The sequence below is a fragment of the Oncorhynchus tshawytscha genome, linkage group LG16 (genome assembly GCF_018296145.1).
Source record: "Oncorhynchus tshawytscha isolate Ot180627B linkage group LG16, Otsh_v2.0, whole genome shotgun sequence".
Classification (NCBI taxonomy): Eukaryota; Metazoa; Chordata; class Actinopteri; order Salmoniformes; family Salmonidae; genus Oncorhynchus; species Oncorhynchus tshawytscha.
This window is the reverse complement of record NC_056444.1, coordinates 45,740,320-45,759,346: the sequence shown is the minus strand read 5'-3', so window position 1 is coordinate 45,759,346 and position 19,027 is coordinate 45,740,320. Positions and strand designations below refer to the sequence as shown.

The 19,027-nt window shown below is 44.0% G+C and overlaps 1 protein-coding gene across 2 annotated transcripts in view; it reads right to left on the bottom strand.

The window, feature by feature from the left end:
• LOC112215166 (plexin-D1) overlaps window positions 1–11,637 on the bottom strand; it is a 99,901-nt gene extending 88,264 nt beyond the window's left edge. For both annotated transcript variants that reach the window (XM_042299211.1, XM_042299212.1), the window contains exons 1-2: window positions 10,254–11,637; window positions 7,485–7,661 (exon numbers count right to left, since the gene is read on the bottom strand). In XM_042299211.1, coding sequence (XP_042155145.1) covers window positions 7,485–7,661; window positions 10,254–11,483 — 1,407 coding nt within the window. In that variant the 5' untranslated portion in view covers window positions 11,484–11,637. The remainder of the gene's footprint in view (window positions 1–7,484; window positions 7,662–10,253) is intronic.
• Window positions 11,638–19,027: the final 7,390 nt, after the last annotated feature.

The window sequence follows — 19,027 nt, the reverse complement described above, 5'->3', positions numbered from 1 at the left end:
CGCAATCCGAAGCGGTGCAGCCAGCGGGTTTCTCCACGCATCGCGCCGACAGAAACAAACATCTCTCTGGTAAGAAGACGGGCGGGGGCGTATGCCTTATGGCCAACGTGACATGGTGTGATGAAGGAAACATACAGGAACTCAAATCCTTCTGTTCACCTGATTTAGAATTCCTCACAATCAAATGTAGACCGCATTATCTACCAAGAGAATTCTCTTCGATTATAATCACAGCCGTATATATCCCCCCAAGCAGACACATCGATGGCTCTGAACGAACTTTATTTAACTCTCTGCAAACTGGAAACGATTTATCCGGAGGCTGCATTCATTGTAGCTGGGGATTTTAACAAGGCTAATCTGAAAACAAGACTCCCTAAATTTTATCAGCATATTGATTGCGCAACCAGGGGTGGAAAGACCCTGGATCATTGTTACTCTAACTTCCGCGACGCATATAAGGCCCTGCCCCGCCCCCTTTCGGAAAAGCTGACCACGACTCCATTTTGTTGATCCCTGCCTACAGACAGAAACTAAAACAAGAAGCTCCCACGCTGAGGTCTGTCCAACGCTGGTCCGACCAAGCTGACTCCACACTCCAAGACTGCTTCCATCACGTGGACTGGGAGATGTTTCGTATTGCGTCAGACAACAACATTGACGAATACGCTGATACGGTGTGCGAGTTCATTAGAACGTGCGTTGAAGATGTCGTTCCCATAGCAACGATTAAAACATTCCCTAACCAGAAACCGTGGATTGATGGCAGCATTCGTGTGAAACTGAAGGCACGAACCACTGCTTTTAATCAGGGCAAGGTGTCTGGTAACATGACTGAATACAAACAGTGCAGCTATTCCCTCCGCAAGGCTATCAAACAAGCTAAGCGCCAGTACAGAGACAAAGTAGAATCTCAATTCAACGGCTCAGACACAAGAGGTATGTGGCAGGGTCTACAGTCAATCACGGACTACAGGAAGAAACCCAGCCCAGTCACGGACCAGGATGTCTTGCTCCCAGGCAGACTAAATAACTTTTTGCCCGCTTTGAGGACAATACAGTGCCACTGACACGGCCTGCAACGGAATCATGCGGTCTCTCCTTCACTGCAGCCGAAGTGAGTAAGACATTTAAACGTGTTAACCCTCGCAAGGCTGCAGGCCCAGACGGCATCCCCAGCCGCGCCCTCAGAGCATGCGCAGACCAGCTGGCCGGTGTGTTTACGGACATATTCAACCAATCCCTATACCAGTCTGCTGTTCCCACATGCTTCAAGAGGGCCACCATTGTTCCTGTTCCCAAGAAAGCTAAGGTAACTGAGCTAAACGACTACCGCCCCGTAGCACTCACATCCGTCATCATGAAGTGCTTTGAGAGACTAGTCAAGGACCATATCACCTCCACCCTACCTGACACCCTTGACCCACTCCAATTTGCTTACCGCCCAAATAGGTCCACAGACGATGCAATCTCAACCACACTGCACACTGCCCTAACCCATCTGGACAAGAGGAATACCTATGTGAGAATGCTGTTCATCGACTACAGCTCGGCATTCAACACCATAGTACCCTCCAAGCTCGTCATCAAGCTCGAGACCCTGGGTCTCGACCCCGCCCTGTGCAACTGGGTACTGGACTTCCTGACGGGCCGCCCCAGGTGGTGAGGGTAGGCAACAACATCTCCTCCCCGCTGATCCTCAACACTGGGGCCCCACAAGGGTGCGTTCTGAGCCCCCTCCTGTACTCCCTGTTCACCCACGACTGCGTGGCCACGCACGCCTCAACTCAATCATCAAGTTTGCGGACGACACAACAGTGGTAGGCTTGATTACCAACAACGACGAGACGGCCTACAGGGAGGAGGTGAGGGCCCTCGGAGTGTGGTGTCAGGAAAATAACCTCACACTCAACGTCAACAAAACTAAGGAGATGATTGTGGACTTCAGGAAACAGCAGAGGGAACACCCCCATCCACATCGATGGAACAGTAGTGGAGAGGGTAGCAAGTTTTAAGTTCCTCGGCATACACATCACAGACAAACTGAATTGGTCCACTCACACAGACAGCATCGTGAGGAAGGCGCAGCAGCGCCTCTTCAACCTCAGGAGGCTGAAGAAATTCGGCTTGTCACCAAAAGCACTCACAAACTTCTACAGATGCACAATCGAGAGCATCCTGGCGGGCTGTATCACCGCCTGGTATGGCAACTGCACCGCCCTCAACCGTAAGGCTCTCCAGAGGGTAGTGAGGTCTGCACAACGCATCACCGGGGGCAAACTACCTGCCCTCCAGGACACCTACACCACCCGATGCTACAGGAAGGCCATAAAGATCATCAAGGACATCAACCACCCGAGCCACTGCCTGTTCACCCCGCTGTCATCCAGAAGGCGAGGTCAGTACAGGTGCATCAAAGCTGGGACCGAGAGACTGAAAAACAGCTTCTATCTCAAGGCCATCAGACTGTTAAACAGCCACCACTAACATTGAGTGGCTACTGCCAACACACTGTCAATGACACTGACTCTACTCCAGCCACTTTAATCATGGGAATTGATGGGAAATTATGTAAATATATCACTAGCCACTTTAAACAATGCTACCTTATATAATGTTACTTACCCTACATTGTTCATCTCATATGCATACGTTGATACTGTACTCTATATCATCGACTGCATCCTTATGTAATACATGTATCACTAGCCACTTTAACTATGCCACTTGGTTTACATACTTATCTCATATGTATATACTGTACTCGATATCATCTACTGTATCTTGCCTATGCTGCTCTGTACCATCACTCATTCATATATCCTTATGTACATATTCTTTATCCCCTTACACTGTGTATAAGACAGTAGTTTTTTTTTTTTTTTTTTTGGAATTGTTAGTTAGATTACTTGCTCGTTATTACTGCATTGTCGGAACTAGAAGCACAAGCATTTCGCTACACTCGCATTAACATCTGCTAACCATGTGTATGTGACAAATAAAATTTGATTTGATTTGATTTGATTTGATTTGATATCGTTTAGTACCTTGAGCGTGGCTGAGGTGCACCCGTGACCGGCTCGGAAACCAGATTGCACAGCGGAGAAGGTACGGTGGGATTCAAGATGATCAGTGACCTGTTTGTTGACTTGGCTTTTGAAGACCTTAGATAGGCAGGGCAGGATGGATATAGGTCTGTAACAGTTTGGGTCCAGGGTGTCTCCCCCTTTGAAGAGGGGATGACTGCGGCAGCTTTCCAATCCTTGGGGATCTCAGATGATATGAAAGAGAGGTTGAACAGGCTGGTAATAGGGGTTGCGACAATGGCGGCGGATAGTTTCAGAAATAGAGGGTCCAGATTGTCAAGCCCAGCTGATTTGTACGGCTACAAATAACTCAAAGAAGTGGGCTACTTCTTTGAGTTAAGCAGATTCATTACTTTGGCCATCTCACAGTTTGACTGGGCTATGATTTAGGGGTTATGCAACCATGCACTTCAGTCCACTCCAACACAACTCACCCTCGATACTTTGAAAATACTCAAATGATATTAAGTCCTTAACAAAGCACCATGTTTAAAAAAAAGGCACAGTCGAAAAAAATGACTATAAGATGTACACAAGAGTACACACAATTCTTTACAAAAAGTATCAAGTCTTTGGAATCTTGCTCGTACACACTCACATACACACAGTAATCCATAGACCACAGACAAATACATGCTAAGGCTGTGACTTGATGTCACACAGACAGTGAGAAAGCTTCTTGCTGATAATTGTTGTGGTTTCTGTCTCAGCTCTATTGACATCCTGCCATCCTGAGGAAACCAGACAGAGATTGTTCTGGTGACAGTCCCGGACTCGACTGCTTCTCTAGTGACCAAACACAACTCAACCCATGAACACACACACATATGCATGAGCACTAGCACAAACTTTCACACACAAACACATGTGAAAACAGGCACGTGCACACACACTCACACAAATAAACATACACCCCCACACACATAAACACACACACACACAAATAAACACACACACACACACACACACACACACAACACACACACACACACACACACACACACACACACACACACTTGCCAATAAAGATCAAACATACAGGGTCACAATAGAGCCACCCAATAGCCCACACCTGGGCAGATAGCAGGGAGCTGTGAAGAGGTGGAGATGAGTTGGGCACAGCCAGGTCAAACAACAAAACACCTGCTGGATACTGGCAGGTCACTCACTGCCTCTCTCTCTCCCCTGTCTGTCTGCCACAACATGAAAGGCTCTATTCAACTCAGGAGTACTCAGCTGCTCCAAGCGCTCTCTCTATGCGCGCGCGCGCGTGCGTGCGTGCGTGCGTGTGTGTGTGGGAGGGAGGGAGGGAGGGAGGGGGGTTAGAGTGTGTGTTTGTTGACAATATAATCAAAGGACCCTTTTTATGGTTGAGATAGTGGACTGAGAGACAGAGAGGGAGAGGGACAATGAAAGACAAACTGAGATGGGAGGAGGTGGCGAGAGAGGGAAATAAACGAAAGACAGAGAAAGAGAGAGGGAGTGAAAGAGAGACATAGAGAGACAGACAGAGTAAAATAGAGAGACAGTGCTGCTGTAGTGAGAGACTTTGTTAAAAATGTCTGTAATTACTTCATTGAGGGTCTCCCACCCCCAGTAGCAGAGGCCTAACTCAATCTCTACCACTGTTCCCATGTACTCTGTACTACTCCGCCTGAGCCAAGCTCACAGACAGAATCACATTACACACACTAACAGCACCATTACCCTCTGTTACAGTGCTGCCCCCAGGACAAACACACACACAAATGTGAACACACACAGCATAAAACACACAGACCTCCTGTTTTGAACATGGACACATGCATCAAACATATGTGCCACATGCAACACATACAACACGCTCCATATTAACACACACACCAGGGTTTCCTTTAGGAAAATGTGGCGCTGGCAGAATTTGAGAAAAGTACCGGACACATATACATTGGGTGAGTAGCCTGATTAGGGCGTCCACCCACGGTGCTCAGAATGACAGAAATTCTGATGCACACTTTGAAGACGTTAGAATACCTGTCCACATTTGCTGTTCCTCAGCCAACAAGACGAGTAACGAACAGCAACATCACTAGCCTATATCAATCTACTATCCCACATAGTAGAAAAGTTGACCTATTCTATTGGTCAGCTTATTGAGAAAGAAATAGCCTATTCAAAACAGACTCTGGGACAGTTGTGGCAGATAGATCCCAAATTCATATAACTAATAAGCCTAGGCTACATAAAATAAAAAAAAGTTAAAAAGCTTTGAGGCTGATGCAACAGATCAGAACATTTAGTTTAAAATGTTGATAAACTATTATTTCTTCACATTATAAGCGCAGCAATTCGCACAAGGCAGTAGACGACGCATGAATGTTCGTTGTCACAACTCCTACCGAAGGTGGCTCCCCTTCCTGTTCGGGTGGCGCTCGGGGGTCGTCGTCACTGGCCTACTAGCTGCCACTGATCCCTTTTCCCTCTTTTATGTTTATTAGTTGCACCTGTGTATAGTTTAGGATAATTGGTTGGGCTTTATTTACCAGCAGGCCCGCCTGCTGGTTGTGCGGGATTGTTTTCAGTGTACATGTTGTCCGTGACGGTTGTCCGTGTATTTTGTATTTTGCTGGACTGTTTAAGTTCCCTGTGTTTGGGGCATTTGTTTGGGTTGGCGTCGTTTCACCGTTGTGGTGCAAATAAATTAGCGCTACCCTGAACTCTCTGCTTCCTTGCGCCTGACTTCTTCCTCCACTACACCCCGGGCGTTACATTCGTTCCATAATGCAATTAGAGGGAAAACACCACTGTCAAAAGCAAACCGCACATGCGAGCGGTTTCATGTGACAGAGATGATCTGTTTGAATTTAGAGAGAGAGGAGATCTAATATGAAAGATCTAGCATGGGTTGCTATAACTAGGATTGTGCCTTTGGCTACTAAACAATGAAAGAAAATGTATATAAAAGAATTGCCTACAAGGATATGGTCTGATATTGGCTAGGCTACTTTGAAGCAAGGTATGACATGCCTCACAATATATAGTGAAACGTTCAGGTTTCAAACAATTAAGTAAAAGTTTTCAAAATGCATACTGCCTCCAGCATATTGTAAAGTGATGTGTGAAGCGCTGATGAACCCTGCTGATGAAGCCTGCCTGCCTTCCTTTGTCTGCCATTTGCTGAGGTGCAGTAACAGCCGCAGGCTCTGTATCTGTATGCTGTACGTCATGATAAATAAGATAAATAACGAATATAGCCTAGCCTACTGTACACACCCGCCAATTTAATTCCACAAAATTATGCAAATGAATCTATAGACCGATAAGCATGACCAGTCAAATGTATTTCCATCAACTGGTGTTTCCATCAATGAATAAGCTAAAAAGCATTATTTCGCAATTGGATTTGTTCTTCTTCTTCCGGATAATTGGCAGGGTCAATTTTATCAGCTTTTCAAAATGTTTATCTGTAAAAAAAAAAAAAAAAAAAAAAAAGCTATTACCGGTTAATGAAACCCTGGTGGGTGAAGCTTCAGGTTAAAGATAAAGCCATTGTGAATGAAAAAGTCTGCTTTTATCTGAAGTTATTTTTTTATGTGTACAGATGTGGTCATGGGGGGTGCATGAGATATTGCCCTCTCATATGTATTTTTTGTGTGCATTAGACTGGTACCTTTTACAACATTAGAAATATGTTGCTGGAGGGTGTCTTGTTTTAGGCCTCCTAAAAGAGCATTCTGTTAGCTTTTTTTTGTTTATGCCAGAGGTATGGTGGTGGTTAAGGTTGTGTGTGTGTGTGTGTGTGTGTGTGTGTGTGTGTGTGTGTGTGTGTGTGTGTGTGTGTGTGTGTGTGTGTGTGTGTGTGTGTGTGTGTGTGTGTGTGTGTGTGTGTGTGTGTTTGTGTGTGTGTGTGTGTCTCCAAATTGTCTGGCCTGATTGTATATTTAGGTTTTTGGTTGTCTGTCCTTGCGCCATTGAGTAAAAGTGGTTTGGTGTTTACCCAATGTGCATACTCCATACCCCATGATTATGTGCTCTGTGTGTTCTCACAGCATGTGTGTTTATGTCTGTCTGTGTGTGTGCGCGCGTCTGTGCCAGTGTGCGTGTGAGCGCGACACCCACATAAAGCAAATGTTCTCTCAACTGTAGACGTTTCCTCACCCTGCTCAGATGTGATCTTTCATTAATACACTTCCTGGCATTTTAAAGCACCCTTTTAGACCTACACTAAATCTACGTTATTTTCTCATGTTAACAATGTCTCATCTTTATTCATTACCTTCAGTTCAATCTATTGTAATTTACACCTTACACTTCTCTGATAACATATAAAACTGCTCTCTCTTCTTTGGAAATGTCAATATTCCTGAAAGAAAAATGGATGTCAGTTCCACTAACAGTTCCACTAGCAGTTCCACTAACCTTGCGCAGTCGTCCGGTGCTGGTGCCCAGAAACACCACAGTGTGGTGATGTACGTCGTCCACGGCAACAGAGCTGAGGCCCAGAGACTCAAACAGGGGTGTGGCCCTCAAGGGCCTTTGTAGGGCCAGTGGGTGCTGCAGGTGGGCCGCTCCACAGTCCAGCTGCTCCGGTTGCAGCTGACAGATGGATATAGAGAGACAAATAGCCAATGATCAAACTTTGAGTCAGTTTAAAATATCTCAATAAACAGGAAGAGAGACAGGCAGGCAATTATGAAAAAAAAATATATATATATATATGATATTATTTTATCCAATATATATATATATATATATATATATATATATTATTGGATAAAATAATATCAATTACGGGTCAACATATTGCTCCAAGCGTTGTTAAAAATTCTTATATTCTTCAGCATATATGTGTATATATAAATCATTGGTTCTAATCACACCTGCGTTTTGCGAACAAGTAGAATCATAAACAGTGGTTTGTTTGTTATGTTGGCCTGCGTCCCCTGGATTTTCCTCACGGATTTGCCTCTTGATCATTACATTCACCACTCTCTCAAACGTCTAACTCCGCCCTCTCGTGGCACAGGCCGAGGGTCTGAGACGTGAAACGAATTTTCCCAACTGAGAGTCGACTCAAGTAGGGAACTAGAGACGCTGTTGATAGTGTGTTTGCAAGGTGCCGAACTAAAGGAAATTTTAAAACCATCCCTTTCCCAGACATCCCACAAATAAACATACACTGACTCTGGTAAAGTAGTCACTTAGATATGTTAGTTAGTCAGGTGGCTAGCTGACAGCAGAGACTTCTATTGCAGTAACGTTGAAGGGCTCTGGCTAGTAGGCCTATTACTTAGCCAGCTAGAAGGATGAAGTAAGAAGCTAATGTTAAGTGGCGATGCCTCAACAGGAGCAAAAAGAGGCTACTAAGTTCTCATAATAACGTTGCTTTACAGGCTAGGCTACTGAGAAAGACAGTGATGTGGCGCTCAGTGTTGAGGCTGAGGCAGGCTTCAATGCATGGTGAAGGAAGAGACAGAAAGAGAGAGGAAGCAAGCAGAGAGAGAGGTTAGTACAGTGGGTTCATATTAGTTTGTAGCCCAAATAGTTTTGACGCTACAGACAGAAGTTGGCACATCTGCAGTACCGACTTCAGACGGGCAAAACGGAGACCACCATCGTGCTCCTGAGAGTCTCATCTTTCCATAGAGTGATCATATTAGTTAGTAGGCCATCTGGACACTACAAAGGTTTTGTGGGAAGACTTTTGTATTATGCTAATTAGATTTACAAACAGGTGAGTCATTTAAGCAATAATACATGAGAGGCCATGTGTCATGACATTTTTTTCATGGCTGGGATGTGGTCATAGCCACAAAGCGACAAAGTGTTATTTAAATTGGAATCCAGCCAGTTAGGATAGCTAACAATTGGAACGTTTAATCACACACAACTGCAGTTAGAATGACTACCAAGGTGGGAAGATTGATAAATGAGACTACCTAAACCATCTAAACTGGAACAACCATCTCAATAATGGGTGAAATAAGTCCATATTGGATTAGTTTAGAATAATGTATGTTATTTAACTTTGTGTGGTTGGCTATAAAACAAATGAAACAATCAATGTGCATGCAGAAACATATATTTTAAAACAAACTATTCTAAAAACCAACCTGCAGCAAAGAATACTAGGAAATGTGATAATAAACCCCCTCTCTTGTATTTTTAACTCAGAGAGCTCATGGAAATTAACTCAACACAGCCAAGTAACAACAAAACCACAAGGTGGTGATTCAACTGTGATTCAGTGATTGAACTATGATTCAAATGATTTATTCACTGCAGGTGGTGTACATTTCAATCCCACCAGAATCAACACTCAGATATACCTCAACACCGAGATTTGCTGTGTAGCATCTTTAAGACCTGACTGTCAACACAATGGTAGGTTTGAATTTCACAGCATTCCTCAGAAGCTGCAAGTTGCATAAAGACCTTTTATAAAACACGTTGTTTGAGTACTATGGGTCCTTTAAATAATGAGAGGGGATTTATAGTGTGAAAGTAATAGCCTTTAAAGATATGATCTATAAGGTAATAAGAATACACTTTTCTTCCTAAATTTTGTACGTAAAATATTTTTATAGGCCTAATCTAAGTGCATGTATTATGTTATTTGACACATTGAATACAGATTAACCTCAATAATGATTATGGCCTATGATACTACATTTTCCGAGAGAACGAATCAGCTTGCCCAGTGGAAAACTATAATGTTACTCTACATTTAATTTAGAAAGTTGTTGAGTATCGATGGTAAACGAATGTTTAATTTAAAAAAACATGTCCATTCTACGTCTCCAGTAGAGGCCGAAAGCTTGCGCGGATGAGAGTTTAACAAAAGAAGCCTACCCCGCACGGTTCCCATAACCAGATCCTGCACACAATCACCGACCTGAGCGCGCTCGTGACAAGAAACTTTTCCCATAGAAATGATACGGTGTGATTCATTATTAAAACTGTTTGTTGCCAAAAGCAACGCATTTTGCCAATTTATTTATGCAGGCCTATAGTAGCAAGTCCAATAAACCCACACCTTTCAGTTTTTTTTTGTAGCACGTAGGGCTCCTAACTTCATCAAAATAAAATGAAATAAAATTAGTTCCCACCAAGTCTCACAAATATGAATAGGCCTACAAATCTCACTGAAGTTTAAAACAAAATGATGAGTTTTCATGCTTTACTTACCACCAGATTCCCTTTGTGGACGCACGCTGCGCCCGAGCCCTGGATGACGCTGTCCAGCACCTGCACCTCGCTGCTGGGGGAGTTGGAGCAGTTCCTCCGGCCCTGACGGATCTCTTCCTCGATGTCTGAGAACCGAAACGCACACAGGGCAGACTTTCTGTCTGATTTGGTGAACACCCCGAACAGGTACGACTCCAGCCCCTCTCCAGTCCCCGAGTGGATCTCCGCGGGGTGAACGGAGACGAGACGGTTGTAGATGTTCCCGTTATATCCACACTGGAGCGGCATCTGGATGAAAGACTCAGTGAGTTTACGGCTCTCTGAGGTGGATTTTCTGGGGTTCTCGGTGTCCAGGCATATCCTGGCCAGGATGCTGTTCGGCTGGCTCTCTTTGTGGCCCATATTCGCGTCGTTGTTGATAGCAATATAAGAATAGGTCTTCTGAATGAAGGCATGGACAAAGTTTAGTTTATTCTTCTGCTTCACCTCCTGTTTGATCTTGAAGACGTTATCCTCGGAAGGGTTGATGTCATAGGTGAACAGCCTAGATAAATCATTGATGTTCAGGGACCGAATGGCGATTTCGGGTGTGTTCTCGAAGCGCAGGTCCTCCTTGCTGTGGTTCTTGGGGAAAAACGTGGTCCCGACGCCGGTGTAAGTGGCCCCGACGAGGAGTCGGGTGTTCCCCCCATGGCTCCTGAAGATGAGCCCCACAGTGGAAGCGTTGGGGTGGTTCGCGGCGATATTCAGCATGCTGGGGAAAACGGTCTTCTCGCCCTGAGGGGGAAACTCCACCGCTATCTGAGATATATTTTCCATCTTCCTGAGCTCACAGAAGCCCTGGTACACCGAGCCGCATACCACCAGCACCCCCTGCTCCCGGTCCAGCTCGAGCAGCTTGTTGAAGTTGTCAGTGAGGGATTTGGGGTGCTCGCAGGGCGCTTGGGGAAGCTGCGGCGCATGGCACAGCAGGTTGTCCTCCACCGGCCCTGTTCTCTTCTCCACCTCCACGCTCAGGGTCCTGTTAAGCTGGTAGACCATGTTTACCGTAGCTAGGTAGACTTTTCGACTCACCTCATCCACCACAAAGTTATTGGTCTGGTTTGGAGAGGCGAACGCCTGTTGGATCTGTAGCGCGCTGGCAAGCCATGGACTGTGTTGTGCATTCCAGGACGATTCCAGCACCAGAACGCCGAAAATCAGAACAACTATCTTCTCCGAAGGAGGCATTTTTCCTTCTGGCCGGTTTCCGCGTCTTCTGTGCCGAGGTGTGCATTGAGTAAGGAAAAAAATATCGTGTTTTGTCCTACTGCGACAATCCAAGAGGAAAGGCTGTTTCCTGCTCAACTCCTTAACACAGAGTGACGTGATAAGAGAATCGTGCTTCCTTTTCTCAGCGCAGCGCACATCAGAGCACAGCAGAGGAGGGCTGAGAGCGCAGAGCTGTCTTCTGCTGCTGCCCCTCTCTCTGCCCACTCCACTCCACCACACAGCCCCGCACCCAGCAGCTGCAGTCCTCAATCCTCCCCATTCATTCTTGTCAATATTATAGGCTTTGGAATTTCATCATGTGAGATTTGTTTCAGTCAAAGTTTATTGGAGTGGTTAGGGTAGGCTAATTTTAGGCTATTTGCGTAATGGACATCCACACACCAAGGCAGAACAATAATGGTGTAATTACTGTTAATTAGTTATCTATCTATAGAACTATAACAAAAATAATCCTCAAATGATCAAACTAGAATAATACTTTGAGAGGGATTTGAGGGGGATTAATAATGTGAGAAGAAAATATAGCCTGGGCCTATTTTCTAAAATAGAAACCTACAACAGACATTTAGATAGCCCTGTTGATGTTACCTGTCATCCTAAATCAGTGCTCTGCTCCTCTTAGGGTTAATGCCGGGAGCTGCTCTCACATCCTGCGACCAGTGGCCCCTTCCCACTGGGCATAAACTGGTTGAATCAACTTTATTTCCACGTCACTTCAACCAAAAAATTAACGCGATGACGTTGAATCAGCGTGAAAAACTGATTGGATTTGCAAAAAATCCTCAACGTAAGGGGATTTCATATTTTTGACCTAATTCCATTGACATGGTGAAATGTGTTGTTGATTTCACGTTGAATTCACGTCAGTTGACAACTCAACCAAATGTAAATCAAAACTAGATGTTAAAGTGACGTGTGTGCCCAGTGGTTCTCAGATTAGTTATGCAGATTTGCAAAGGTCTCCGTCTGCACTCTGTGCACATATGGTGGGGTAAGCACCGTGAAAGTGCTACCAGATGGGCACCTCAGCGCACCTTTCATTTTTTGACATTCACATCTATTTAGCTTTTGGATCCCTGCCTCATAAATATTCAAACGCAACACATGTGAACCTCTCAAAAATGTATGACGCTTAAAGTTTCATTTTTTTAACAGAAATGAAGTCCTTCTTGTTCACAGCTCTGCAATGAGAGAACATGCGACATCTCAGTGGGATATCAATACAAAAAGTGACAGCGCAGACTGGGAGTGCATCTTTTTCGATTACCCACATTCTCTCAAGGGCCCACATAATGTAAATACAATTACCCAAAGACAGATCAAAAAGGTGGAAGGGAGAATAATCTCTGGAGTGAGTGAGAAATACGGCAATTTGTGCGTCATGCCAGTTCGTGCACTAAATCCCTGTTGGATCTCTCGCGTCCGGCTGTCACAGGGGACCTGTTCTGTTCCACTTAGTTCCGTGCACGCCTCCCATCACCACTTCGTGCTGTTATTTGCGCTGATAAGCACCGCCTGGGCCTATGCGTGTTTACGTTTGCCCACAAACACGCTCATCTAATTGGACAGTGTGGAGGGGCAGGAAAGAGGTATGATAAGGAACCAGCTCTCTGATCGCTCGGAGGAAGACTACCACACACACATATCGCCTACACACATCCTCCAACACACCCACTAAAACCCCTCATCTCTACTAAGAGTGAGAGGGAAGGGACTGAGGAGAGAGACTGGGGAGAGACGCGGTATCACGGGTCACGGCTGTCAAGGATCAGCTATTACTGAAGAGGTGTGACGGAGTGCTGCACTTTGGTTACCCTCGATTTTTCGTGACACATCATGGAAGACTGTGTTAGGGGGTAGACCTATCGAATCAAATCAAATTAAAATCTAATCAAAGTTTATTCGTCACACAGTTTACCGCAGGTATAAAGGTCAGGGGTGGAAAAGTGAAAGTCACACTATAAAATACTACTGTGTAAAAGTATCTGGTTTTAAATGAACTTAAGTAGCCTGCAGTGGTGGAAAAAGTACTTAATTGTCATACTTGAGTAAAAGTAAAAAGTAGGCTAAAAGCAAATGCTATACATCAAATTCCTTATATTAAACACACCAGATGGCATGATTTTCATGTTTTCATTTATTTACAGAAAGTCATGTGCCACACTCCAACACTCAGACATCAATTACAAAGACAGCATTTGTGTTTAGTGAGTCCTCCAGATCAGAGGAAGTAGGGCTAACAATTCGTTATAGTGATATGTGCGTGAATTGGACCATATTGCTGTCCTGCCTGAAAATCTATGGGAGAAAAAAGTACATATTTTCTTTAAGGAATCTAGTCGAGCAAAAGTGGTTAAAAATATAAATAGTAAAGTACAGATACTGAAAAAAACGACTTAGAATTATTTTTACTTAAGTAGGCTACACCACTGTAAAAGGTGCAGTGAAAAAAACTTACTTGCAAGCTCCCTCAACAATGCAGTTGAAGTTGAAGAAAGTCTTATACTAAGTCATAAAACTGATATGTACACGATATGATATACAGTATACACTTTGAATGTGCAGTCAAGTATGGCTGTATTTACAATATAAAGTGGATTGTCTTGGTCACGCAGTTTAAATAGTAGGTCCTAAATGGAACAGCAGCGTAGACTGAACATATGTGTGTACAGTGCCTTCAAAAGGTATTCATTCCTTTGATTTATTCCACATTTTGTTGTGTTACAGCCTGAATTCAAGATGGATTAAATGGATTTATTTTCTCACCCATCTACACACAATACCCATAATGACAAAGTGAAAACTTGTTAAACATTTTAGCAAATTTATTGAAAATGAAATACGGAAATATCTCATTTACATAAGTATTCACACTCCTGAGTCAAAACATCGTAGAAGCATCTTTGGCAGTGATTACAGGTGTGAGTCTTTCTGGGTAAGTAACTAAGAGCTTTCCACACCTGGATTGTGCAACATTTGCCCCTTATTCTTTTCAAAATTCTTCAAGCGCTGTTAAATTGGTTGTTGATCATTGTTAGACAACCATTTTCAGGCCTTGCCATAGAATTTCAAGTAGATTTAAGTCAAAACTATAACTTCTTTAAACATTATTCTTGGTAAGCAAATTCAGTGTAGATTTGGCCTTGTGTTTTAGGATATTGTCCTGCTGAAAGGTGAAATCATTTCCCAATGTCTGGTGGAAAGCAGACAACCAGGTATTCTTTTAGGAATTTGCTACTTAGCTCAATTCTGTTTATTTTTTATCCTGAAAAACTCCCCAGTCTTTAACGATTACCAGCATACCCATTACACGATGCAGTCAACACTATGCTTGAAAATATGGAGAGTGGTACTCAGTAATTGTTGTTTTGGATTTTTCCCCAAACATAACACTTTGTATTCAGGACAAAAAGTGAATTGCTTTGCCACATTTTAGCAGAATTACTTTAGTGTTTTGTTGCAAACAGGATGCATGTTTTGGAATATTTGTATTCTGTACAGGATTCGTTATTTTCACTCTGTCAATTTGGTTAGTATTGTGGAGTTATTACAATGTTGTTGATCCATCCACAGTTTTTTCCTATCACAGCCATTAAACTCTGTAGCTATTTTAAAGTCACCATTAGCCTCCTTCGTCTCCAGCAACTGAGTTAGGAAGGACGCCTGTATCTTTGTAGTATCTGGGTGTATTGATACACCATCCAAAGTTTAATCAATAGCTTCCCCATTCTTAAAGGGATATTCAACGTCTGCTTTTAAAAAATGTTTTACTCACTAATTGCAAGGCACTGGAACACCTCCGTGGTCTTTGTGGTTGAAACTGTTTTTCAAATTCACTGCTCGACTAATGGACCTTACAGATAATTGTATATGTGGAGTACAGTGAACACAATTTATGTGACTTGTTAAGCACAATTTGACTTTTGGCTTGCCATAACAAAGGGGTTGAATACTTATTGACTGAAGACATTTCAACTTGTAATTTTTAATTAATTTGTAAAACATTTGAAAAACATTATTCCACTTTCACATAATGAGGTATTATGTATATGACAGTGACAAAAAAAATCTATATTTACTAAATGTTTAAATCAGGCTGACTTTCAACCTTCGTCTCTCCCGAGCCCGTATGGGAGTTGTAGCGATGAGACAAGATAGTAGCTACTACAACAATTGGATACCACGAAATTGGGGCGAAAAAGGGGTAAATTTACAAATAAAAATAAAAAAATTTGTGGAGCGGTTAAAAAAATGATACAGACCCCTTGACTTTACCCACATTTTGTCCTGTTACAGGCTTATTTTAAAATGTATTAAATAAATAAACATTCTCAGCAATCTACACACAATTCCCCATAATGACAAAGTGAATACATGTTTAGATTTTTTTGCAAATGGATTAAAAATAAAGAACTGAAATAACTTATTTACATTAGTATTCAGACCTTTTTCTATGAGGCTTAAAATTGAGCTCAGGTGCATCCTGTTTCCATTGATCATCCTTGAGATGTTTCTACAACTTGATTAGAGTCCCCCTGTGGTAAATTCAATTGATTGGACATGATTTGGAAAGGCACACACACCTGTCTATATAAAGTCCCACAGTTGTCGGTGCATGTCAGAGCAAAAACCAAGCCATGAGGTCGAAGGAATTGTCCGTAGAGCTCCGAGACAGGATTGTGTCGAGCACAGATCTGGAGAAGGGTACCAAAACATTTCTGCAGCATTGAAGGTCCCCAAGAACACAATGGCCTCCATTATTCTTAAATGGAAGAAGTCTGGAACCACCAAGACCCTTCCTAAAGCTGGTCACCCGGCCAAACTGAGCAATCGGGGGAGAAGGGCCTTGGTCAGGGAGATGACCAAAAACCTGATGGTCACTCTGACCGAGCTCTAGAGTTCCTCTGTGGAGATGGCAGAACCTTCCAGAAGGACAACCACCTTTGCAGCACTCCACTTAGATCTTTATGGTAGGGGCCAGACGGAAGCCACTCCTAAGTAAAAAAAACATGACAGGCCGTTGGAGTTTGCCAAAAGGCATCTAAAGACTCTCAGATCATGACAAACAAGATTCTCTAGTCTGATGAAACCAAGATTGAACTCTTTGGCCTGAATGCTAAGCGCCACATCTGGAGGAAACATGGCTCATCTTTATCAAGGGTGCCAATAGTTATGGACCTGACTGTGTGTATGTACAATGTGTACACTTGGAACTCGGTAGGGAGTGTATGTGGACACCCCTTCAAATTAGTGGATTCAGCTATTTCAGCCATTCCCATTGCTGACAGGTGTATAAAATAGAGCACACAGCCATGTAAACTCCATAGGCCATTCTCCTGCCAATAATTGTCTATCTAAAGAGCTCAATGTGAAGGGAAAACGTCTAGGAGCAACAACGGCTCAGCTGTGACTTGGTAGGCCACACAAGCTCACAGAATGGGACCGCCGAGTGCTGAAGCACTTAGCATGTAAAAATTGTCTGTCCTCTGTTGTAACACTCCCTACCGAGTTCCAAACTGCCTTCGGAAGCAACTTCAGCACGATAACTTTTCGTCAGGGGCTTCATGAAATGGGTTTCCATGGCCGAGTAGCCGCACACAAGCCTAAGATCACCATGCACAATGCCAAGCGTCTGGGTTTGGCGAATTCCAGGACAACTTTACCTGACCCAATGCATACTGCCAGCGGTAAAGTTTGGTGGAGGAGGAATAATGGTTTTGGGCTGTTTTTCATGGTTCGGGCTAGGCCCCTTAGGTCCATTGAAGGGAAATCATAACACTACAGCATACGATGACATTCTAGACTATTCTGTGCTTCCAACTTTGTGGCAACAGTTTGGGGAAAGCTCTTTCCCGTTTCAGCATGACAATTCCCCATGCACAAAGCGAGGTCCATACAGAAATGGTTTGTCGAGTTCAGTGTGGAAGAACTTGACTGGCCTGCACAGAGCCCTGACCTCAACCCCATCGAATACCTTTGGGATGAATTGAAATGCAGACTGGCCTAATCGCCCAACATCAGTGCCCGATCTCACTAATGCTCTTGTGGCTGAATGGATGCAAGTCCCCACAGAAATGCTCCAACACCTAGAGGAAAAAAGAGTAGAGGCTGTTATAACTGTAAAGGGGGACCAACTAAATATTCATGCCCCTGGTTTTCGAATGAGATGTTCGACGAACATGTATCCACATACTTTTGGTCATGTAGTGTATGTGTGTGTGTGTTTCTGTGTGAGTGAATGTGTATGTGCTTGTGTAAGTGTTGGATGTGTGGAGTGTCTCTAAGGTGCAGGTCTGAGCAGGTAGACAGGAGCCTGTTAGTCCGAGACCCGATACCTTTTGAAAGATGGTAACGGAGTGAACAGTCCATGGCTTGGGTGATTCCTCAGACACTGTCTGGTGTAAATGTCCTGGAGTGCAGGGAGCTCGACCCCAGTAATGTATTGGGCCGTCCACTCCATACCAGGTGGTGCTGCAGCCTTACTTGATGCTCTCAATAGTACAGCTATAGACGTTCTTGAATATCTGAGGGGCCATGCCAAATTTCTTCATTCGCCTGAGGTTGAAGATGCGCTGTTGAGCCTTCTTCACCATGCTGTTGATATGAAGGGTCCACGTCAGGCCCTAGCTGTTCATGGGGGCATGCTCCCTCTCCCCCCTGCTTTCCTGTAGTTCATGATAAGCTTCTTGGTTTTGCTGATGTTAAGGGAGAGGTTTCTGTCCTCGGACCACTTTGCCAGGGCTCTAACCTCCCTGTAGGCTGTCTCATCACCGTCGTGTCGTCTGCAAATTTAATGATGGTGCTGGAGTCATGCATAGACACAGTCGTAGTTGAACAGGGAATACAGGAGGAGGATGAACACCTACCCCTGACAGCCCCCAATGTGTTGAGGGTCAGCGTGGCAGAGGAGTTGTTGCCTACCCACACCACCTGGGGGCAGCCCGTCAGGAAGTCCAGGATCCAGTTGCAGAGCGAGGTGTTTAGTCCCAGGGCCATGAGCTTAATGACGAGCTCAGAGGGGACTATGTTTTTTGAAGCTGAGTTGTAGTATGCAAATTGTAGTGGGTCCAGTGTGGTAAGGGACTGGGACTGCGCTCTGCCCACCAACCTGTTTCCTGCCAGATAAGAAACAACCCCTGCACAGGGACAGCGTCAGCACTCCACTGCCTCTCCGCCCCATATGGACTGACAATGAGACATGAACAGCTAGGGAATATGAATGGTAAAATATATATATTTTGAACACACACTGCATAAAGGACACGGACGCACACACACATTGAAAAGTTAAATATGTATCACACATTTCTAAACCCACTGTAATGAAGGTGTTTCAAGGCTCAATTTGAGCGCACAGATCATCTGTGGGTCATCTCAGGCACTAAGGAGTTTTAAACAGGATAGGACCGCCATCTAGTGGCTTCGTACATGAACTTCAACTTGAGTGCGTGTCTAGGTACACATGCAACACACACACACACACAAAGTCAGAGTGCCAGGAG